This window comes from Crotalus tigris, unplaced genomic scaffold (assembly GCF_016545835.1).
Source record: "Crotalus tigris isolate CLP2741 ecotype Arizona unplaced genomic scaffold, ASM1654583v1 scf7180000017551.9496454, whole genome shotgun sequence".
Lineage (NCBI taxonomy): Eukaryota > Metazoa > Chordata > Lepidosauria > Squamata > Viperidae > Crotalus > Crotalus tigris.
This window is the reverse complement of record NW_024096469.1, coordinates 7908380-7933293: the sequence shown is the minus strand read 5'-3', so window position 1 is coordinate 7933293 and position 24914 is coordinate 7908380. Positions and strand designations below refer to the sequence as shown.

The following is a 24914-nucleotide window of genomic DNA, read 5'->3' as shown; positions in this document are numbered from 1 at the left end:
GACTGGCAGCCACAGCCAACAACAAAAGACACTGGGGCTGTGAAAGTTAATGGAATGGCATTGTCATAGTTTCGGTGTGCAATTATATGCTGGATTTTTTTTTTTAACCTTTGTTGCACCATTCTGTAAATCACTTAAAGCCTCTGATCATTAGTGGCATAGATGCCTTAGTAAGTAAGTAAATTAATAAATAACAGGTGGCTGCTTCAAGTGATACATGTTGATGGACTGCTATGGCTAAATTGCTTCTGACAAATGGAAAGTTCCCATGCCAACAGTGGTGCTATGTTTGGCAGTGATTTGAAAATTCTTTGCACAATGGATGAATCATCTTGTGCTTCCTTTTATAAATATATTATATATCTAACATGTAGGGTGCACTTAATTCAGCAAGGAAATAATTGGTTTTCAGACAGAAGAAGAGTTGATGATCATGATGTATTGCTAAGGCAGGAAAATAGACTTGCCTTCCCTAATGGGTCACAAAATATTTTTCCTCTCCTTAGTATGTTACCAGTGGATAATTTACAATATCATCCATTAGGAGCAGTAAACACTGCCCTCCTCTTTCCAGCAATTTTATGAGTTTAGGTGTAGATCCACAGTCTCTGAAAAACATGGTTGTCTAAAAACTAATAGGAAGTCTACTACAAATTTTTTACTTGTAAAAAACAGCTACTTAAAAATAATAACAGGCTACTTATCTTACTAAAAGCTATCTGTAGTGTTTTCAGTGTCCTTAGAAAACTTTGACAAACTGAATGTATTTATAAAGGCAATTTCCTTCACACTGTTAAGCAGAATGGCATGAACAATTTTGGACTTTTCCCTGTTTTCTCTAATTTTCTTTTCCATGCATTGTCCCCATAAAAAGCATGTTTGGGGGCTTCCGGTCGCAGCATAACGGATGCAAGAAGATGGGGCTCTGTCTTCCATGTTCGATTTTGCCCTGCTGGGGATCCTAAAAAGGGTCAAAAGTCGCCCCAGAGAGGCGCCGAAGAAGGATGGGACACTCATTGATTGCAGAGGGGGGCAGCCCTTTCATTTGATCCGAGGAAGCCCTCCAAATTGGCGGGGGAAAGACTGGCTACATTTGTGTGGCCAGTCAGAAGCTGCTGACAATCGAAGAAAATAAGTACTAACGAGCAACTTTTGAGCAACGTGGATGGAATTGGGTGAGACTTTATCCTCTCTTTATGACTTTTTCCTGGAAAAAACTCACCCAAAACAAAGAATCCTCCCTGATGAGAGAGGGAAGGGGAATTTCTGCCCCATTCCCTCAGGAAAAGAAAAGCGGTGAACTAATTGCTTGGGGGAAAACAGAGAAAATTACAAGATTAATTTGGAATAAATACAGATATATAGCTTTAAAATTTGGGGACTAAAAGTGCTTTTAAGACTTTTTTAAGAAAAGAGACGTGAAAAGCTTGCAATGTAAGTTTGAATTTAAAAAGCTGGAAGACAGTGTCAATGACATCTAGTGGCGAATCACAGCACTACAATTTATTATGCTTAAAGGAAACTTGGCTTGAAGCCCAGACTCAGTTAAGAATTTTGTTCTTGGAAACTTTCATTTTTTCAGACTGCAGCTGGGAAAAGGAGAAAAAAAAACCTCTTGGGCTGCTTATCTGTGTGGCAGAGATGATAAACTATTTTGAAATTGCCCTGCCTGAGTTACAAATACAAATACAAACTGACTTTTAGAGCTGTGTCATGGAGCTATTTCCCTGTAAAAGAAACATGCATTACTGATTGAGATGATGGAATACTTTGGATTATAAATCTTTGATTGATGAACATCTTTTAATTGTTTTTTTCTCTCTTGGCAGAAAGGATGTGTTTTTCATTGGACAGAAAAACTTGAATTTTGCTTATATTTGTTTAGGGGAGGGTTAAGGACAGACTGATAGGTTGGCTAGATAACTTGGAGTTCAAATGACAAGTGACTAAAGCTTTCTAAATCCCTAAATAGATTGGACTATAAAGACCACGTACAAAAGCAAAATGGATGTTCCATAGTTAGCCTTAAATGGTAAAAAACCATCCTTAACACTTATCTTCAAAGCCCCCAGCTTGATATACCAACAAGAAAATGTTGATGAATCTCAGAAGAAATTCTTTCTGTTGAAATCAATACAAGAGACAATTGCCTTAGCTCATGATGAGACTAAAAATAATGCAAAGGAGATAAAACAAATTTTCTAAACTAAATCTATAAATTCAGAAAATGATTACAAAGAAGGAACTAGTAACCCAGAAAATAGAAGGAAAATTAGGGGAAGTGGATCCAAACATGGAGGACCTAAAGGAAGGAATCAACAGACAGACTCAGACAAACGAAAAATTAGAAGACATAGCAACAATACCGGAAATGGAAAAAAATATCTTACTTGTCAAGATCTCAGAACACATTTGAGGATAAGGAAGAAGAGCTGATTGGATGGAAGATAAAGCTGTTAGGAGAATTATGGAAAATTGGAGAAGGAGGGAGGCTATTTAATGAATATAAATGGGCTGAGCATTCTTCCAAAAATACTTTAATCAAATTGTCTTTCTTAGTCCAAACAATATACACAAAAAATAGAGGAAGAACTACTTGATGCATTGACTTGGAAAGTTAGTTGGCAAAGAAAGAAAGCTACAGTAAGACTGAACAAAATAGAGATTTTGACACATTATCGGATATTATATTATTAAATAGATGTTTGAACATGGCTAAGAGAATAGATAATTGTTAGAAATAGAAGTGTTATTAGAACTAGTAAGATAGGATCTGCAACTAGAATACTATATTTTGATATGAGAAGGGAAATACAAAAATGCTAAGAGGGTATGAATAAAGGAAGCTTTTGGTTACCCAAATATAATTTATTATGAGAAAACTATAAACGGTAGAGACACTTTGAACGTTGATGGGAAATCAACATTTTAAAAAAGCAGGAAAAACTGGATATTGATTGAACAAAGGGATTTTAAGTGCAAATACAATTGAGATATGTTTTGGTTAGAAAAGATATTTTAAACTGACACTATTGATATTATATATAATATTAGAAAAATGTGATAAAGATGTTGATATTCAACTGTATATGTATTAACAGCAATAAGAATTGTATTTGCCTAGTGTGGAAAAATGTATACCACTGGAAGAAGAGGGAATCGAGGAAGCACTGGATGGTGTAATATTGGATCTAGATTGAGGAAGTTAATATGTACCACTGAATTATTAATGGACCATTAGTAATTCAGACAACACGTTCTTTGTTAAGTACTTATGATTGTAAAACTAGAAAATTAATAAAATATTTATATAAAAAAGCATGTTTGGGCATGCTTTCCCCTTTAAAATATTTTTCAATTGAATTGGAGAGGCTATAAAGAACTGTCAGAATTCATTCAAGATACCTTTTAGAAAGGAAAATGGATTACAGCCTTTTTCTACAGGCAGTGAAAAAAATGACAGAGGCTGTTCATTTTCAGATGACAGTCAAATCAAGTCATAATACACACACACACACACACACACACACACCAGATGCAATTAGCAAATCCATACAGAAGGACTTAGCCTAGAATTGCGGATTTGGAATAGGAAACCCATCTGGTGTCTATACTGTTAACTTTTTGGTGCAAAGCCAAGAATTTTTCACTGTCCTCAACTTTTTAGATTTCACAGTATAGTCTGCGTTATTTGGTTTCAAATTCTTTTCTTGCACGCTTTTCTGTAATTTGTAATCTATGTCATTTATTATGGTATTATATTGCCATGTGCTTGGCATTCTACCATGCTTTAATTTGTACATCATCTAAAGCAGTGGTTCTCAACCTGTGGGTCGGGACCCCATTTGGGGTCGAACGACCATTTCACGGGGGTCGCCAAACCATGCTGTCCGCCATTTTTTTCCCTTTTCCCTAGCTGTTCTACTCCCTCTTATTGGTGGCCACACCCACTTGGAGGTCACCACAACATGGGGAACTATATTATGGGGTCACGGCATTAGAAAGTTTGAGAACCACTGATCTAAAGCCAGTTAAGTCTAAGGCAATTAAAAAAGTACCCTGGGGTAGCCATTAAATATTGTTTTTTTCTTACTGGGAAATATTTAAATGGTACATTCCTGAATCTTGAAATGATACAGCTGATGATCTCTAACATTCAGTGTATTCCTATCTATACTGTACTTATAAGTTCATAGTCATAAATGCCAGTAATCTGACTTTCCTACTATTTAGTTCCTAATATAGTAGTTAGTTTATTTGCTGCTAATTTCAGTGACAAATTGACCCTATTTTATGCACCGTCATTTATTCTTCATCGTCCAATTTGCATCGTCCAATTTGTCCACTTTCAATTCAAAAACAACTGCCAGGCAGGTAGAATACTCAACTACATACAGTCTTGGAAACGAGTATCAAGGACACATCCTATCCAACAATTTGGTACAAAATTTGAAAGAAGCTACTAAGTGCAGAATTTTCTGAAACTGAGGGACTGAGAATATAAAAGAAAATAAAGAATGCACTAGAACCACTGAAAGAACAGCACAAAATGGCAAGCTCCATGTGATCAGATAGTATTAAAAAGGTTAGAACACTGACTGAATGAATCCAAATTAAATCATTTGAATTCTGCTTCTGAATGCAAATGAAGTGACATCAACATTGTCTAGCTGTCTCCTTGCCTCCAACTTTAATCTACATCACATTGCAATACCTTTCTTTCTCAAATTTATTGCAGCAAAAGGAGAGAGAAAATTGACAAAATAATGTTCATATTTCATGCTTGGAAGTTTCTTTACAGTAATGAGGAAGCATGGTAATGATTTTATTTAGACTTCCTACAATGGAAAACACTTTTCTGGGGAACAGAGAGGATGGTGTTGAGTTTGTCTAAACCTTAACATCAATGTCCATAGCTCTCTTCAGTTTTAGAAACTATTTAACCAGTTTCATCTGATGGTTAATGCACCAGGCTAGAAAGAAAAAGAGTGTGAGTTCAGGTCCTGCCTTAACCCAACTAGCTCAAGTTGGGTGACCTTGGGCTAGTTACTCTCTCAGCTCACCGGGTTATTGTTGTTGGGAAAATAGAAAGAAGAAGGTATATTGGCTATGTTTGCCACCTTGAATTATTTGTAAACGTAATAAAGGTAGTATGTATGTGTGTGCATGTGTGCATATAAATTTAAATAATGTTAAAGTGTTTCTTCCTAACTGCAGTATATAGCTCTGGAATTATCTGACCAGCTTCCTTTAACCCCATCTTTAGCTGAGCACTGGAAACCTTTACATTTTGGAAGACATTTTTCAGTGGTTCAATTAGATTTGTTTTCCGCATTACATTAATGGTGTCATCACTGTACATTTTAGTATTCGTTTTTAATGTTCATCAAATTTAGCATATTAATTTCGTGTATTTTTAAAGCAGGATATAAATAAGTGTAAAAACAAAGTAGTTATGATTTACAAATGACACATATTTGTATTATTTATAATATTATCAGATTACTGAAATGTATCTGAAATAAAGTAACTATAGCAAAATGCCTCTGAGTAACAGTGAACTCCCACTATTACTCCTACTATCCTATTTAAAATTATATTATCAGTTTGGAACTAAACCTAGAAATGAAACTTTTAAAGTTTTGCTTTGTCTACTCTTCTACAAAATTTGTTTGATTTTGAAGTTCTGCTAAAAGGTAATTTTCTAAACAATGCAATCCTAAGAAACTAGATATGAATTAGTGCATAAAGCAGATTTTGAATATGATTACAGAGCTGGAACAGTAGGAATTCCAATGGAAAAATATTAACTTTACTCTGAATAATATAATTGATATTAGATATTTGATTGTTGACACATTATTCCAGTTTCAATTACCAAAGTAATTGCTTTTCTAAAAAATGCTCAAAATGCAGATTTTCTTCTTTATGCGGTTGCAATGTTCAAGATGCAATAAATATTGGAAAATAATTCATACAGAATTCATTTTGAGATGTTTTTATTATATTTTACTAAACCATATATTGCCTCAAAATATATTGAACTGTATATTGTAACGGCTGCAACAATTCTATTCACCTTGTATTGGAAAAGATCTTTGATTCCTCTATATAAAATTGACATACAATTTATATTATGAACAATATCTTCTTCATGTATTGTTTATTACCTATAATTTGTCCTTACTGATTTTTAGCTATTACCCAAATATTTTTAAAATTCAATGGATACATATTTTAACTAGAGAGTGGGTATCAAATACTTCATAGCACTTTATGTTTTTAATGGTACATTATTTTGTTTGGTTATCTGAGATATGTTGGGTACCTGCCCTTATTTTACTGCTTAAATTAAATTATTTACATTATTATAATTACTATTTCAGGTAGTCTTCAGTTAACTATCATTTGTTTAGCAACTATTTATGAAGTTATAATGGCACTGAGCCGATACCATTGGTCCTTAAAACTTAGTCAGCTTAGCACCCCTGCGGTCACATAATCATAATCTGGATAATTGGCAACTGTCTCACACACATGACAGCTGCAATGTCCCATAGCAACATGATCACCATTTCCTATCTTCCCTGCAAGCTTCCCACAAGCAAAGATCAATGGCAAAACTGACAGGGAAGACCACAAGTTCCTCTGCTAAGTCTTCCACTCCTGGCAGCACCTAGCCAAAGCTTAACAATGCTCATGTCTTGCCACATTAGGCCTTCGCCCAACCTTGCACCACTGGCAGCAGCTACCCCAAACTCACTGCTCTTGTACCATGCCAGTCCCTTTTACATTTGCACTGCACCCTCCCACACCTTGCAGCAACCATTTACTTGCCTGCCAGCCAGCCTTAGTCCCAGCCTGCGTCTTGCAACTTCCTGACAGCTTCCCCACTGACTTCAGATACTGGAAGCCGGCAGGAAGTTGCAAGGAGGTCCTTGCTTAAAGACAGCAACTGGAAACGGCTGGGATTCCATCATTAATTATGAAAATGGTCACATGACATCATGCTTTATAACCGCATCTCTAAGTGACAGACATTCTAGTCCCCATTACCACAGTTAATGAAGAACGTGTACTACCTTGACTATCTATTTTTCTATAGTTTTAAACCTGTACTAATCTTAGTATTACACTTTGTCTTTTCTCTTTGAAAATTATAAAATCTACCTTGTAAGAATAAATAAAATGGAGAGAAATTAAAAAGAAAGACTTCAAGCATCCAAGATTTGATTAGCAATACCAGATAACTTTTCTATCTCAGATTGGAGTTATATGCTTTTTAAAAAATAAAATAAATCTAAATCAGAGGTATAAAAAAATTAAGTTCAGTTCAATGCTATATTTAGTATCAGTGTAAACAAGCTTGATTCCTTCATCTTCTAAACATTCTCCACACCCATTCCTTGTCCGTTCTCTTTTTCTTTAATATCTGGCTTAATGGAAGACTTCATAGAATTTTAAACTATAGTTTCATACATCTGAGTCATAGAATTCTTTTTAAGCACTACTTATATTGTCTCTGCAAACTAAGACCAAACCGAGTTTCCTAAGTCAGTTAATATAGGGAAATGATAATTATCAAAATTACAAGACAAAATAAGGCTGGGATTATTCAAAAGTTATTTTGAACCTATAGAATATTACAAAGAATTGGGTCTCAAATTACAGAACTCAGAAAATGAACAATTTGTCTCAAGTTATTTTATGTAGTTTTTATATATCTGGCATTCAGAAATACAAAAGTAAACTACTGTATATATATTTTATTTTTAAAAAAAATATTACTATTATTATTATTACTACTACTACTACTACTACTACTGCTACTACTACTGCTACTACTACTACCAGGATATCACACCAAGCATAATGATCCATGGCACAACAAAGCATTTCCTATTGACAAATAAGAAATTTCTCAAAATGGCATTAGATAATGTTTCATTAACATGTTAAAACAAAAATATACAGCTTGTTTCAAAGATCACGAGAGGAAAAATGTTATATTTGTACAATTAGATTGATGTTTCCTTGCAGGCAGAAATTTCAAAGATACTTTGTGCCAAGTACAGGTTGTACTGGTATGATTTTAAAAATTATTGAAATGGCTTAGTAGATGATATATTAGTTATTTTTGAAATAATTAAGTTCAAGACTTTAATCATTTGTAGAGGAAGAATTCATTTTTAAAAGCCATTGCTTACTGTTGTCACTGCTAGTAATATTATTTTAAAAAACTCTTAATATATTCCTATTGCATTTTCATCCATTTAGGATCATACATCTAGTCAAAAAGCTCCAAATATTGTAGTCCCTTTCAAACAGTGTATTATTACATAGACTCTCTCAAATATGGTGAACAAAAATTAAAATAAACATCATCACTTTTATGGTTAGGTAGGTAAGTAGATAGGGAGAGTAGCTGCATTCCTAGTGCAATGCAAAATAATTTTCAATCCTACCAATATTTAGAATGGTCTTTGCCCTATAGTAATCTGTTTGTACCAAGCCTTTTTTTCACCTCCATTTTATTTTATTAAACTTCCTAGCCTATTCTTATGAATGAATCACCATCTCTCCCAAATTTTTGAATGATTCCTTGCTCCCCAGGCTCAGTAATGTTTCTTGACCTTGCATCAAAGCTCCGTGTTTTACATATTCTCCTTGCTGCATCATTTTATAGAAAACTAATCAATATGAGCCCTATGTTAGGTCATAATTTCAGAGATATTTCTTTACCTAAACAGAGCAACAGAATGAGCACAGGGAAGTAAAAAAATCAGAAGGAGTGAGAGCAATTTTTGACTTCCTATCATCTTCCCCATTGAGTTTCCTTGTGGGAAGCTGGCAGAGAACATCAGAAATCTCCCTCCTTCCCTCCCTCCCACCCAGAGAACCAAGTTTTAGTGTAGACATCTTCATTGGGTGATTTTAAACCTGTCACTTACTGTCAGCTCCACCTACCTCACAAGGTTATTGCAGAAGACAGCAATATGTATGCCATCTAGAGCTATATTCTGAATTTAACAACTGCATCAGGGAGATCAGGGAGTAAGGGTCATTAAATGTGGCTGTCTTGCTTAATGGCCATCACAACATGTGACTGCAATGGGCAGGATCCATTATGATCATAGACCGAGGAATATCTGTATGCTTCTCAGCATCCACTGGATTTAAACTTACATTGTCTGTAAATTTTAAAGTATTATCTTACTACAAACATTAGCTTTTTTTATTCCCCCTACCAGGATGTGGTGGAGGACTCGGTAGCTTCACTATGCCGGAGAAGGGTTCTGGTAGGATTGCTTTTTCAACAAGACTGAAAGAGGAGAGTAAGTGGATTAGGGATTAAGATGAAGCCAACCCACATTAGACCCAGAACTCTGAAATCAAATCCAGAAGAAGCAGTGGCAAACCTCTTCTTTATTTTTGCCAAGAAAATGGTATTATTATGGCTGAAACACTTAGCAAAAGCATGGTACTAGATGAAGAGATCGAACTGGCACCATTAATATCTGGCCACTTCAATGGTGCCAATATCAAAAGAGACATACAGTATATAATCTGAATATGGAATATTAGAATTATTTACCAGGAAAAGTTTGAAACTTACAAAATGGAAACAAAGTAGGATGTTTTAAGAACAAAAACTTGATATTTTAGAGCCAAGCAAATTTAGATGGACTGGAATAAATGTGAAATCAGTTTATCATCTGATAATATTACCCATATTTTCCTGAAAATAAGACTGAATCTTTTATTAATTTTTGCTCCAAAAGACATATTAAGTCTTATTTTTCCAGTTAGGTCTTATTTTTGGGCACTAGATGCATCAGTCCAGCTGACAATCTTAACTGGAGGTTATTTTGGGAGTAGGACTTATATTATGAGCACCCTGAAAAATCATGCTAGGACTTATTTTCTGGGTAGGTCTTATTTTTGGGGAAACAGGATATTTAGGACAGGACACCCTACAAAACAATGGAAAAGTAATATATTTTAAAAGTATGTGTTCAGTTACAAGTAAAGCACAGGGTCATTTCTATCATATCGGGGTTAGCGAATATCAAAGTTTTACAAATGTATGTCTCTAATACAGATGCAATGGAAAAAGAATAAAGAATTCTATGACAAACTGTAAAAGATGCTGTGTACAAATTCTAGAAAGAAAGCAGTGTTACAAATGTAATGCTAAGACTGGAAAATTAGAGAATCTGGAATCATAAAAAACTTTGGATTGGGTAAATACAGTGCTGCAAGAGATAGATTAACAAAACTTTGCAAAAATAATTCTTTATACATTGTCAATACTTTTTTAAAACAAAGCCCTATGGATATCACTAGAAAGACATTAAAATAAAATCAGCTACATAATAGCAAACAGAAGATAGAGAAGTACTAATCATCCAGAATATTTCCAAGTACAGATTGTGGAATATGAATTACTGGTGTCAGATATATAGGTTAGGAATAGAAAATTAAAAAGAATATGGGCACTAACAAGATATAATCTAGAGCAGGGGACCCCAACTCCTGGTCTGTGGACCAGTATCAGGTCGCAGCATGCCAGCAACCGGTCCACACAAACAAGCAAAGCCCCATCCATGGGATGCAGGCAGCACACAAAACCATGCACCCTCCGATCCACGGAAAAAACTCTCTCCACGGAACTGGTCTCTGGTGCCCAAAAGATTGGGGACCTCTGACCTAGAGAACATAAAGCCAGAATATAAAACATATATATATAAGGAACAGAAATGGAAATTGAGAGCTGATTTAAAGGAAATCAGAACAATCACAGAACAATGTACACCTAATTAGGATTAACCTTGAGTAATATTGGAAGTGTTCTAATATAGACAATTGAGATCAAAAGAGAATGAAATACTTTACAAACAGGAATATTTATGGAGAGAGAATATATTCAAAAACTGACTCTAAAATGAGGTATAAGGGGCAATAGATCAGCTTTCAAATAAGAAAGATAAATAATACAGGTGCAGATAAAATAATCCTTGAACTGTTTAATGCTACAGCAGAAGAGGCAGTTAAAGTACCAATAGTTCTATGTAGGAAAAAAAAAAAGAAACAGATTAACTAGCCTACTATGTCTATATAAAAAAAGGAAAATGCAAAAGAATCACTAAACCAACCACCAACTCTTCATGAAAAGTTTTTCCTAAAATCTTACAAGGAACACTAGAGAAAAAGATGGAGAGAGAAATGACTTAAAACAGGAAGATTCCTCAAAACCAGCAGGAGGTTTGATCAGATAGCAAATGTAAAATGAATAATGAAGAGTACAGGCATATTAAAATGAGATTTAGCTTTACTTTACTTATTGCCGGAAGGCCTGATCTGCAGATCACGCTATAATATGGAATATATTAAGAATAATGGATGTGCCAGCAATTCTGATTATTCTTCAGAAGAGATAAGATTGATAAGATTGGAGAAAGAGTGATTCAAAATAAGCAAGGAAATAATACGAAGATTTCATATAGAGAAACATATATAATAAAAATGGCAAGACTGGAAAAGATGATATCTGGATTCAAGCTAAGAGGCCAAAACATTATTAATTATACTATTTTTTTTTAGGTAAAAGGAACACTTACAAAAATTCACTGGGAAAATAAAAGTAGAAAGTGGAAATCTGGTTTACTGCATATTAAGACAACACTATGTTAGCTAACAAATTACAAAGTCCATCTCATGTGCCCCTTATGTCATATGCTTAGAGAAACTCACATCATGCCAGAAGAGGAAGATAATGTAGTAGTGATAGGAATAGCGCATTATTATTTCCTGTGGTAATGTGTAGCTATGAAAGCTGGGCATTGAGAATGAGATGGAGAGAGGGGAGGGGGGGATGTCTTGGAACTGAGGATCTGGAAATGATTGCCAAGACTATCATGGACTGCAAGAAGAATAATGAAGTAAAGATTGACTCCTGTCTTGAGCAATTATAAATAAACAGAAACTCCCATTTTCTGAGCATGAGAAGTCAGAATATAATGGACTAAAAAAAAAATTCAACTACTTAGCACAGTTGAAGAAAGATGAAAATAAAGGAGATGAACAGGATCAAGGAGTTCACTGCAACGGTTCTTAGAACCGTTTTGTCTGTTTTACGAGGAACAGGTTGAGATGGTGAATATTTGTCTATTTAGTTACCATAGTTCAGGCCCGATTTGGTGGCACCTAGCTAACAAAGAACCCAAATGTAATTTCAACCCACATCAGGGGGTTGATTTGTGAGTGCTATACTGCTATATCTATATCTTGAGTGCTATTTGATTAATTCTCCTCCCCTGTCTCTTCCCCCCCCCCCCATACAGCTGGCAAAGTGAGAAAGAGCCTGTCGCCTAGAGGTTAAAACACAGCTGCTTAACATGCAGACAGCCCAGATTCGAATCTCAGAAAAGGTCTGTCTGGTTGATAAGAACTAAAGAGTTCGAAATAGCTATTCCAGTTCTCCTTTAATTCTTTGCTAGCAATCCAAACTTTAGAAATATATCTATATCTATATCTATATCTATCTATATCTATCTATCTATCTATCTGTCTGTCTGTCTGTCTGTCTGTCTGTCTGTCTGTCTGTCTATTTATCTGTTTTTATACCTCATTAGCTGCACAGTTATTTGATTAGGATGGACAGCCATATAAATTTCCAAACAAACTTACTAATAAGGGGAATTTCATAGTTAGAAATTAGAATATCAAATACAGAATACAAGGAGAGAGAGAAGGAACTATTATACCAGCTTCTAGTTTTGATGATGGAAATCACATTAAACAATATCACAGTAATTATTTACTATATATCCTAATCTCCTAAATTATTATGTTCTATTGTATTTATGCCTTTATTCATACCACTGGAATCGTTGAACATTCTACTTCCTGCTCCTTTCTGCTTTTCTTCTGTATCAAATTTTAGATTACAAAACCTTGACAGGTTTTATAAAATCTTTTGATTTTATAAAACACTATGAATAATTGTGGGGCTTTTATACTGCTATGTATTAATATATGTTTATCATATTATATATAATATCTAAAAGTATCCTGTGAGAATTTCCAACGCTAAGAAAAAAATTTCTCATTCTTCACTAAGAAATTTTTTTCTCATTCTTAAGAAGCAACACAAGGGATGTAGTTAATATTATCTCTGTGTAATACGTATGGACTTTGCTGCATGCATCTTTCTTCAATTGGGTCAATGATTCATAGGTGTTATATAATGAAATGTGTACCCACTTGCTTGATAAAAAATATGAGAATTTTGGAATTACTAGGTTATCCTTCCCCAACCTTGGCACTACTGAGAATTCAGAACTGCCAGCAATGGACACACTAGTTAAGAAATTCTGGAAACTGAGGTCATCTATAGGTGGACAGCCAAGTTTGAGTAACATGGACATGAGATTAATAGTTCAGTAACTTACCCTAAATGCGGTTCCTTCCTCTATAATGGTAGGCAGCTGAGATAGGCATATATCCACAGCAAGATCCCATGCTTGCCTGGGAAAAGATAAAAGATAGGGCCATTACAAAGATTGGGCAAAATTATATGCAACACTATCACCTCACCTACAGTACATGTTAAGTGTACTTGCTTTGTGCTAGTAAAACAAGGGATACTTAGATTAGTCTTTTCCCAATTAGTACATACTATATTTAATAACTTAAAGCAATGTATTATATACAGGGAGTGAAATAGAACATACAGTAAATCAGCATTGTAGATAACAATTTCACTGAAAATTCCATGGCATGCTTAGGCCATCTCAAATCATTGAAAACATAAAAGATCAGAATCAAATGATTCTCTCTAGGGAGAGCATTTCAAAGGTGTCTTTGAAAAAGTCACCACTACAGATGAAAAAGAAAACAGTTTGGGAAAGTTTAATTCTGTTTATTTATGTGGGACATACTTGCTCTGAAACAGTAGCAGATAAAAGTGTGTGCGTGGAAACAAAGAGGATGGAAGCTGATTTTTGGTTTATAAAGAATAGTTTATAAAATTTAGCAAACATAAATATTTCATGAAACATAACCTATCTGCTTGTGTTAGAAGACAATCTTATGCCAGATCTAGCTTTTATAAATCATTTATTAATCAAATTTGTACAAAAACAAACAAAGATAAAAAAACCCCTCAAAGTTATAAAGATGGAGTGGGCGTCCTCAGATCACCAATCACCCCCAGGGTTGCACACCACTATTAGATCCCCATGCTAGTTGAGAGAGCCAGTCTTAATGCTCTTCTGGAAGGCCAGAAGAATGGGGGCCCGCCTCATCTCAGGGAGCAAGATGTTTCAAAGAGTGGGGCAACAGAAGGAAAGGGTCTCTTCTTTGACCCTGCCAACTGATGAGTCCATAATATGCCCTTCCTGTCTGACCAGCTGGGACAGATCAATGTAATTGGGATAAGAGGTTCCTCAGGAAATCTGGTCCTATGCCATGAAGGACTTAAAGTAATTAACATTTTGAACTGGGCCCAGAAATAAACTGGCACTCAATACAGCTTATGCAGTAGAGGTGTTACATGAGCAACCCCCAGGGGCACCCAGAACTGCCCACGTAACCATATTCTAACTAGCTGCAGTTTCTAGATAATGTTCAAGGGTAACCCCATATAGTGTCCATGCAGGAGATGACCAAGGCACAACTGACTGATGAGATCCAAGAAGGCCCAACAGACACACAACACGTGCTTTGAGCAGGAGCCATGTGTCCAGCAGCACCTCCAAATTATGCACTGGGTCTTTCTGGGTCCCCATTCAAGACCACAGATAGTAGACATCCAAATACAGAGAAGTCCTCTTTTAAATAGATATCCAATTTTTATACTACTGGTAGATGGAATTTAGCTTATATTCCCTCAAAATAGCCTTCCTGTGTACAATAATCTCACTTATACTATGGAATAACTAGTGAAAATTAGACTTGAATCTTTATAATTTCATTAAGAATCCTTAGGAAAGTGATTTCACCACCAAACTTAAAAACTATTGCTGATTTTTGGATATCAGAGACGGAACATTTTGTTTGATGGAATAAGGAAGGGAAAAAAAAACCTTAAAGTTGTCTTTGAATCATGGTTAACTCTTGCTGATATAGACTCATTATTATAGTTTTCTGAGTATGAAATGAAAGTCATTTAAACTGTCTTCTTCAGGGATATTATTTCACCCAGGACTTCACAGATGGTGGCCCACTAGGGGGCTACCACTTAATTACCAAGATGCTGGTTAAGTGATAAGCATATTAATAAGCAGTGGTTCAAAATTAATAGTCTAGCACATGCTCTGTATAAGCATCTGAACATTTTTTCTATGATAAAAATATGTAGAAATAGTACCAACTTCCAGCTAAGCAATAGGTCACTCTCATCTACCTGAACATTCAATACAAAACTATTTAAATGCAAAATTATTCAGAAGTCCTTCAAGTAGCTTTTTAAACATTCATTGGTATATTTTAGGATATTTCTTCAATATAGAGAATGAGAGGAAGAATAAGAATAAGAAAAGCTACTTAAAAATATATTAGTTTTTATTAATCATTAATTAATTTATGGTACTATACGGAGTCCTAGGGAAATATACAGGTAGTCCTCATTTATTGACCATAATTGGGAACAGTAACTCTATCGCTAAGCATTGTGATCCTAAAGTGAAATATCATCTGACTATACCTGACTGACAACATCAGTTCCATTTATAGTTCTTAAGGAAATTAAGCATGACGATGCATGCTCACGATTTGCTATTTACTTGGGCTTCCCCAATAATTTTGCTTGCTGGAAGCTGGCTGTGAAGGTCGCAAGTGGCAATCCTGTGATCTTGGGTCTCTGCGACGGTTGTTACATGTGCCAGTTGCCAAGATTCAAATCACGATCACATGACCCCAGGGACACTGTGATGGCTGTAACTTTGAAGACTAATCTTAAAATCATTGTAATTTTGAATAGTCATGAAATGAGTGGTCAGTAAGTGAGGGCTAGCTGTATGGCTGCCTTAAGAAGTAGTAGACAAGCGCTATGTTCTGCATATTGCAAGAGTCTGAACACCTGGCTCTGCCAATTGGCCTGAGGACCCAATGGAGGTAGCTGCTAGATCAGACATGTCAAACTTGCGACATCATGTGATGTTGCGCAACGTATTGGGCCAGTTTTGCCATTGCTGGCAATGGGGTGGGCGTGGCTTCCATGTGATGCGTCCAGCCCTTGGGCTGGCAGTTTGACACACCTGTGCTAGATTGATAGCAAATTCCACCTCCCCCGACACACATTCCCTGCTTTCCCCCACCCATCTTTTAGTCTCATATTACTGTTTTCATTATTTATTTCATTGTTTGTTTTATTGTTTCATTATTTTGCTACTGTTATATTTATACTTCTTATCATTTCTTTGTTTTTTATCTTGTAAGCTGTCTAAAGTAGCTCCACAGTGTGATAGGCAGCAAATAAATTTAATACAAACATACCTATATATATCCAAAGCCTCTTTTTGCAAGAGAAACTAAGCAAGGCACAACCCCTCCTCCCAATGAAGCCATGGAATTAAATGTCATATTATTTTTGCTTCATGACAAGTTTTCAATCAATCTGAAGTTAAATATATCCAAGGTTTAATGAAAATTAAATCTATGAGAGATTATTCTTTTGCACTGTTAAACTGATTATCAGGGTGTTTCACAGAGTATAGATCAAAGGTACAATTCATAAAAGTTCCCACTATGCCAGCACCAATGAAGAGTCTAGGCAAAATCCAAGATAATTAAAGATGACTGCATATTGTGGTTGTGTCATTATTCCGGTATCACTACAACTAAGCAAAGATCTGCCACTATTTTCCCACTGGAGAAAAAGGATTAATTCAATTTAATTAAATGTATAACACAGAGCCACAAAGATAGAACTGAAATGGAAAGCTAAATTTACTGTAAACAAGCCCTTGTCCATTATTTTAAACAGTAGTGAGCCTGACAACAGCTAGCAGGTTAATTCAGTACTTTTGCCTAACCATCTTTTATTTCTGACAGCTAATCAATATAGCAATCACAAACTTATCTGAGCACACAGGGAACTTCTATACAATACTTCCTCCCATTCCTATCTTTTTGTCTGCATGGTCTCCCAGTAAAATCTTACTTTAACAGGATTGTAAACTGTATATCATATACTATATGATATACTTCATATATCATATACTTCAAGTTTATATTATAAACTTCACACTCTTTTTTTAAGGAATGGAGAGAGGGAGCATTAAGTAGCCATGCTGGTTTCTCTGTGTTTCACGACACTAAAAACATAACCATTAAGCAATACCCAACATCCTCATGTAATATCTAAAGTAAGTAATTCCAATGTTGCAGATATTTATTTCAGCACTTTTCTTAAATCTTAATCTATTTCTCTAAACCTTAAGACTAGACCACAGGTAGTCTTTGATTTATGACCAAAATTCAGCCCAAAATTTCTGTTGCTAAGTAAGTAGTGCCTCAGTTTAGTGACATTTTTAGCACAGTTATTAAGCAAATGACTACAATTACTAAATGAATTATGTGGTTGTTAAGCAAATATGGCTTCCCCCATTGACTTTGAGCTGGCTGAGAAGGTTATAAATGGTGGTCATGTGACGTTGGGTCAGTGCAATTGTCAAAAATACATACCAGTTGCTAGGCACCCAAATTTTGATCATGTATCATGGTTAAGCTGCAACGATCGTAAGTATGAAAACCGGTCATGTCACTTTTTTCAGTACTGTTACTAAATGAATGTAAGTCAAGAACTATCTGCATTGCCAGATTCGCTTAACAACTTGTTAATTAGATTCAGAATAGAATTCACATAAGAAAAAAAAAATGAGTCTCAAAACTCTCTAGATCTTTCTTGCAGCATATAGATTATCTGTTCCCTTTTTCATGATTCCTTCAGTAACGACCTTCCTCTTCACAATTGGCTGCCTATACAATTATGAGATAATCAGGGGGTAATAAAAACAACTTCACAGCAAAAGCAATATATGGCTCCCATAAGCTCAATAAACACCCAGATGCAGGCAAAATGGTAAGAGAGAACAATTGCAGAAGGTATTAATCTCAGATTGTGACAAGAGCTGGAGTCAATTATTGCAATTAAATCTATATCCTGGTTCTAAATTCAGCTTGCCACACAGAGACAGGATGTTGAAACCCTGAATCTTATTGTAAAGACTCGATTCATACGTTTGAAGACAGTTCTTTCTTCAGGGATATATTTAGAAAAGTAATTTCTGGAAGCAAATAGGCTCCCAGTGGGGCCAGCAAGAGAATTACGGTATGTGCTTGAAATAAAAACAACCAGTAACTCTTTCCAGCTGATTTGTAAGCCTGCGTCTGGCCAGGATTCCTTCCCTAGAAAGAAAAAGTGAAGCAATAGTAAAGGAAGCCACACCCTTCCCTCTTCTTAACTGGTGCTCAAACAAAGTTGGGGGGGGGGATTCTTAGAAATGAACATGTTCTCTGAAGCTTAATTCTCACTAGACTTTGTTTGGTTTCCCCTGGATAACCTAATCACAACCTGAACACTTCCTTAGGCAGGCAATCTAGCCTAAATACCAGAGGAGGGGAGAATGAATAAATGGCATTCTGTGAACAATTCTGACAAGCCCTTTTAATGTTTCGATCACTGGCTGTGGAGGATGGCCAACAACAAAGCCAAAAATCCAATTTCAGAGCTCACCCCCCCCCCGTTTCTCAGCTCTGCCAAACCTAAGCCTCAAAGGAGATTACGCACATCATTTATCGGTGTACTTTGTAAGAGAACCCACTATGGTAACACCATTAAGCTTCGGGTCTAAGACCAACAGTGCCGTTCAATTTTAAGGGAAGAAAACAAGGAAGAAGGAAGGAAACTCACAAAAGAGACTGATCTCCCAATAGTTACGGATAGGGAATAGCAGGGAGATGCAAATGCTGTTTAAATGCATATATTGCTTAGGGCACAGGTCGGCAACCTGCGGCTCCGGAGCCGCATGCGGCTCTTTGAGCCTTCCCTTGTGGCTCCCAGCCTCCTCTGCCTTTGCAGAGAGAGACAGAGAGAGGCAATTGCACTTCCCTGCTTCTCTCTCTCTCTCTCTCTGTGTGTGTGTGTGTGTGTGTGTGTGTGTGTGTCTGGGTGTGTGTTTTGTGTGTGTGTGTGTGTGTGTGTGTATGTGTAAAAGAGAGTGCGCTCACAGTGTTCTCCGAGGAGCTGAAAAGCTTTCTGGGCGGAGCTCCTCCCTTTGCTGCGTCTCTGAAGGAAGCAGGAAGCAGGAAGGGCAGGAGAGAGCTAGCTAGCCCAGCTAGGCTGACTCAGGAATTCTGGGAGTTGAAGTCCATGCGTCATAAAAGAGACGAGGTTGCCTACCCCGGAGGTTGTTGGACAACAGCTTGAAGCTTGTCAGGTGAGCAGCAGATAGGGAGGGGGAGAAAGAGAGAAAGAGAAAGAGAGAGAGAGGGAGAGAGAGTGAGTGGGGGAAGAGGAGTGGCAGACCAAGGGCAGATAGAGAGGGAGGGAGAGAGAGACCCTTTTGACATCTAAAATGAAGATAACACTGCATATATCCTTTTTTTACCTGTGTGTGTATGTAATTTTATTCTCTTAAAGCATTCTCTTGGTGATCATTGTTTTAATAGTATGGATATTCCCAAGAGTCATATTTTTACTTTTATTTTTAATGTGTATATGTGTGTGTCTCTTTGTGTGTGTGTCTGTGTGTGTGTGTATATATATATATATATATATACACATATACACATACACACACACATACACATACACACACCTATAATAAAGGTAAAAAAGGATATATGCAGTGTTATCTTCATTTTAGATATCAAAAGGGTTTTGCGGCTCCCAGTGTTTTGTTTTTGGTGGGAAAAGGGTCCAAGTGGCTCTTTGAGTGTTTTGGGTTGCCTACCCCTGGCTTAGGGGAAAAGAAGGGTAACTAGAAGAGACACATTTACAAGGCTTGATTTGTACTGCTTGCAAATTGCACCAAACATGAGTGGAGGTTATTATACCATAGAGACAGATGTTACTAAAAGGCTTAACACTTCAAACGTGTGTCAGGTAAAAAGGGGAAATGTTCCTATCAAAGGGGACGAGGGAAGGAGTGGGTGGGAGGAGAGGACAGTTCCTGCAAGGTCAGATCTTAAAATCTCAGAAATTCAGTGTTATTTAAAAAGAGAAGCCAGCAAATTAAAAGCAAAACTCTTTCTCTTCCTGAAGCCCATCATTAAAAATCAATGCAATCATATTCCGCAATATTATTTCTGAAAATCATAATCAATTCACCCCATCAGAATTTAGTATGCTTTTTTTCAGCAATATGAGTTGGGGATTAGCCTGAATTTTGTCATAGATACTGCTCGATCCATTTTACTTTTCTTGCTGTACAGATAGTCCTTTTTTAACAACAGTTGATTAAAGGCCATTTGAAGTTATAGTGGATCCCCCCCCCCAAAGCTTATAATCCAGTTGCAAGGTTACGGACACTGCAGCACCCCCTGTGATCGTTTGACCACAGGGAAGCTACAGCACTTACCTGCCTATCTTCTCCTATTCCCCCACCAGGTTCACGCTTGGCAACCAACTCAATATTTATGATAGTTGCAGTGTCCCCAGGTCATGTGATCACCTTTAGCAATCTTCTGTCAAGCAAAGTCAATGGGGAAGCCAGATTCATTTAACAACCGTATTACTAACTTAACAACTGCAGCGAGTCACTTAACAACTGTGGCAAGAAAGGGCGTAAAATGGGGCAAAACTCACTTAACAACTGTCTTGCTTAGCTACGGAAATTTTGGGTTTAATTATGGTCATACGTTGAGGACTACCTGTACTTAGCTGGACTGATATCAACTAGATCAGTGGTTCTTAACCTTTTTGAACAAATCACCCCCTTGAGCCAATGAGGACATTGTCATCGCCCCCCTCCCCCAACATAACCTCTCAATCACAACATAGGAAATAATTCTTCAATTTATGCAAACACTTTTTTTTTGTTTTCTTTAAAATTGTCATCAGGATATATCGATACAAATAATTTACTTCCAGTCTTTTTCCCACATCTTAACTGTGTGAAAAAATTTGGTGCCACCCAGCACTTTAGTCCCAAACTTCGTGATATATGTATTTCATTATTATCTTATTTATTCAAGACACTTAAATGTAATCACCACTAAAACAAAATTCAATTGCAAGAAAGTGAAATGCCCGAAAAGAAAAACAGTAACATTTAATGATTGAATTACAAGTGAAATTTAAGACGCAAAAAGAAATATAAAAAGGGCATAAGAACAAACCGCAATGCAGGAACTAAGAATTTCAAGACGAAAACTGTGAAACTAAATTAAGATTTGAGGAAAGTATGTATAGCAGTGGTTCTCAACCTTTTTAATGCCGCAACCCCCAACCGGTCGTAAGTCGAGAACTACTCAACTGGTGCAGCACTGTTTGCAGAATGGGACTTTTGGCGGGCTCAGCAGGGCAGAGACAGCCTGGAAAATTCCTATTGGCTTTTGAAAGCCAATAGAATTAGACTCTATTCAAGAGAGTCTATTCTATTGGCTTTCAAAAGCCAATAGAATAAAAGGGAGTAGCACAGCTAAGGAAAAGGGGGAAAAAATGGTGGACTGTGTTGTTTGGCGACCCCCGTGAAATGGTCGTTCGACCCCAAATTGGGTCCGGACCCACAGGTTGAGAACCACTGATATATAGTCACGCATACTGTAAAAAGGATTAAAAAGACACAAAGAATGTATAATATCAAACTGGAGTGCGTGCTAAAAAAGTACAATACAAAGAGACACACAAAATATTTTACAGAGCACAATAAAAATTTGAAAACAAAGCTGAAAACTCAAACTGTGACGTCAACATTACAGCTGACGTCCCAGGGGACAGCCACTCAGCATGCGATGTTTCAAAAGAAGCGCTCCCCCCTCCATCACTGCCCATGCTGGCCAATGGCGCACTACTGTATGGGTAGAGGGTGCTGCGCAACGCGTATGAAGATAAGTGATGCGTATTCACATATGTACGGCATTCTGTATTGAAGCTAGTTGGAGGAACATTTGAAAATACAATTCAATCTACTAAGAGCGAGCGATCTGACGTTTCTGTACAACGGATATACAGCGATTCACTGTGTGAAACTCTCAAAAGTGTCCCCAAAACTTCTCGCTCCATCGCCCCCATATTGCCCCCTTTTTGTTCCTTTGCCCCCGTGTTGCCCCGTTTCATTCCATCGCCCCCTTGAAAAACGAAATATCGCCCAGGTTAAGAACCACTGAACTAGATCTATGATGTTCAAATATATCTTTGCTAATCCATACTTCTGTGTCAAATCCTCAAGAGTTTATTTCTAGAATATGGAAAAAGTACAATTTAGTTATCTTCAGAAGAATTTCCCTTGCCAAATTTCAGAAGTGTATAAATTCTAATTGGGCAAGCAAGGAGGAATGCCCAACCTTGATAACATGGTTCGCTTGCATCTGATGCAGAAACCTGACAGCATTCCTGCTCTCACAGAAGATTCACTAGAAAGAATTGAGGCCAAAGCATTGGGTCCTCAACTTATGACCATTCATTTTACTACTTTCAAAGTTACAATAGTGCTGAAAAAAGGGTCTTACAACTGATCCTCGCGCTTACACTGTCGAAGTGTGCCCATTGTCCCAAGATCAAAATTCATGTGCTTAGCACCCGAAATGTATTTAGGATGGTTGCAGCATCCCAGGATCATATGATCAACATTTGTGAACTACCTAGTGGGCTTCTAAGGACCAACTGTAGCTAATCCTGTTTCACAGAAGCCTTTAAAGCAGGGGTCCCCAACCTCCAGGCAGCAGCCTACTACCGGGCCTGGGGCCTTTTGGAACTGGACCGTGGAAGTGGTGGGTGAGGGTGCATGCATCCCCACTTGCACAAGCAGCGGGTGAGCTTGTTCGCACACGTTCTCCATTTGCCCGCCACTTGTGCTAATGGAGCTGTGCATGCTGAACCATCCCATCTCTCTGGTCTGCAAAGGCGAAAAGGTTGGGAAACTCTGCTTTAAAGAATAATTTCTCAACTGCTCGAGCATGCAATTTGAAAATCACTGGAAGGTATTTAAATATACTTTAATGTAACCTAATCATTTAAATATGTTCCTGCTACTCACTTGGTAGAATAAGGTTTATATTTATAAAATAAAACTCAGTTTTACTTTTCTTTCACTAGAATATATATATATATATATATATATATATATATATATATATATATATATATATATATATATATATTCTAAGGTTTTCGCGGGTGTTTGTATGTAGGTCTTTGGTTATTCGGGTTTTCTCCCTGTGTCAAATTGGAAGTGTCTTGGCGACGTTTCGACGAAGTCTCATTCGTCATCTTCAGGCTGGTGTTTTCGGCTTCGTGCTCCTAGAAACATGAAGCCGAAAACACCAGCCTGAAGATGACGAATGAGACTTCGTCGAAACATCGCCAAGACACTTCCAATTTGACGTGGGAGAAAACCCGAATAACCAAAGACCTACATACAAACACCCGCGAAAACCTCAGAATATATATATATATATATATAATAAATTACATAAATTAAACAAATTAAATAAACAAATCAATAAAACTAAACTAGAGTAATTAAAAAACAAGCAAAAGAAAGAAGAAATCATGTGAAAACATGCAATATGCAAAAATCTATTGCAGAATCTATTTTTAAGCATTATTTTTTGCAATAAACAAGCCTATTTGTAGCTATTTGTAGGATGAAACTGTGAATTTTCACCCTTTTAGTGAGGCACCCTTTATTCTGACTCTGCTGTACTATCAACAAAAACACTGCAAGTTAAAACAGCTTTCTCACTGTTGAGTTGGCTTCATGAGCTACCATTCTAGGCTAGGTAACACCTTAAGGTTACCATGCTAACTGCTCATTCTTGGCTGCTTAAAACAGTGCAACTCTGTACCATTCTGGAAAGAAAGAAAAAACATTTTAAAAAGCCCACCTATCCTTTGGGAATGGACCTTTTTATCACCAAAACTTTAGTTGGCCCTAAAATAAAGCAAAGCAAAACAAAACAGACTCTCTGGTGATATTTATCAACTTAAAAGAAACCTGTAACTTTGAAGGAATACAGATATTGTAGAAAAACACAGGCAGCCTGGTTCCCTCGTGATTTCACATTAAAAAAATGGAAGCCTGGAAAGGCCTCTGTGGTTTTTTCATTAACAACCCCCTTTCCCTGGAGGAAAAGGCAGCTCTCTTTTATTTCAGAATGGAAAGTGTTTATTTCCTCTACTGAAAATTCCATCTCACTTCACTCCAAATATACAAATAGCAAACAAATAATATACCTTTGAATAATTTATCCCAACCTCTTCCAACTTCTAGTTTATGTCTCCTGAGGTGCAGCAAGGCTTGACTTTATAAGCAAGAGGAGGAAGGCACTGAACTTTCAGATTTCTTTAATGCTGAACTCTAAATTGTTTGAACATTGTAAATCTTCTTTTCCATTGAATCAGAATGAAACAGAATTATAATGGCTCATGTTAGTCATCATCTTTCGCACCAAGTTTTGACAGGTATGATTGATTCTTGTTTTCCTTTTGGGAAGATGATGCAGTTTTGCAAACATCTATTTGTGTTTTGGTTAATAATTATATAAATTGTTGTCTCATGCTTTCTATAAATTGCACTTCTGAAAAATATAAAGATGCACTTTTTCCTATAAAAATGAGTATATAATTGCTACATTTTGGAACCACTAATGGCCTAATGATATAGATTTCTAAGAGTGTTAACATTTTAGTCTGTAGGAGTATATTAAGTTATTACTATATGTGCTCTTTCTTGAATTATAAA

At 36.5% G+C, this 24914-nt stretch overlaps 1 protein-coding gene across 3 annotated transcripts in view; it reads right to left on the bottom strand.

Annotated features, from left to right (window-relative positions):
* RPTOR (regulatory associated protein of MTOR complex 1) overlaps positions 1-24914 on the bottom strand; it is a 425821-nt gene that overhangs the window by 137377 nt on the left and 263530 nt on the right. For all 3 annotated transcript variants that reach the window (XM_039346112.1, XM_039346121.1, XM_039346131.1), the window contains exon 10: positions 13455-13530. In XM_039346112.1, the coding sequence (XP_039202046.1) occupies positions 13455-13530 (76 nt within the window). The remainder of the gene's footprint in view (positions 1-13454; positions 13531-24914) is intronic.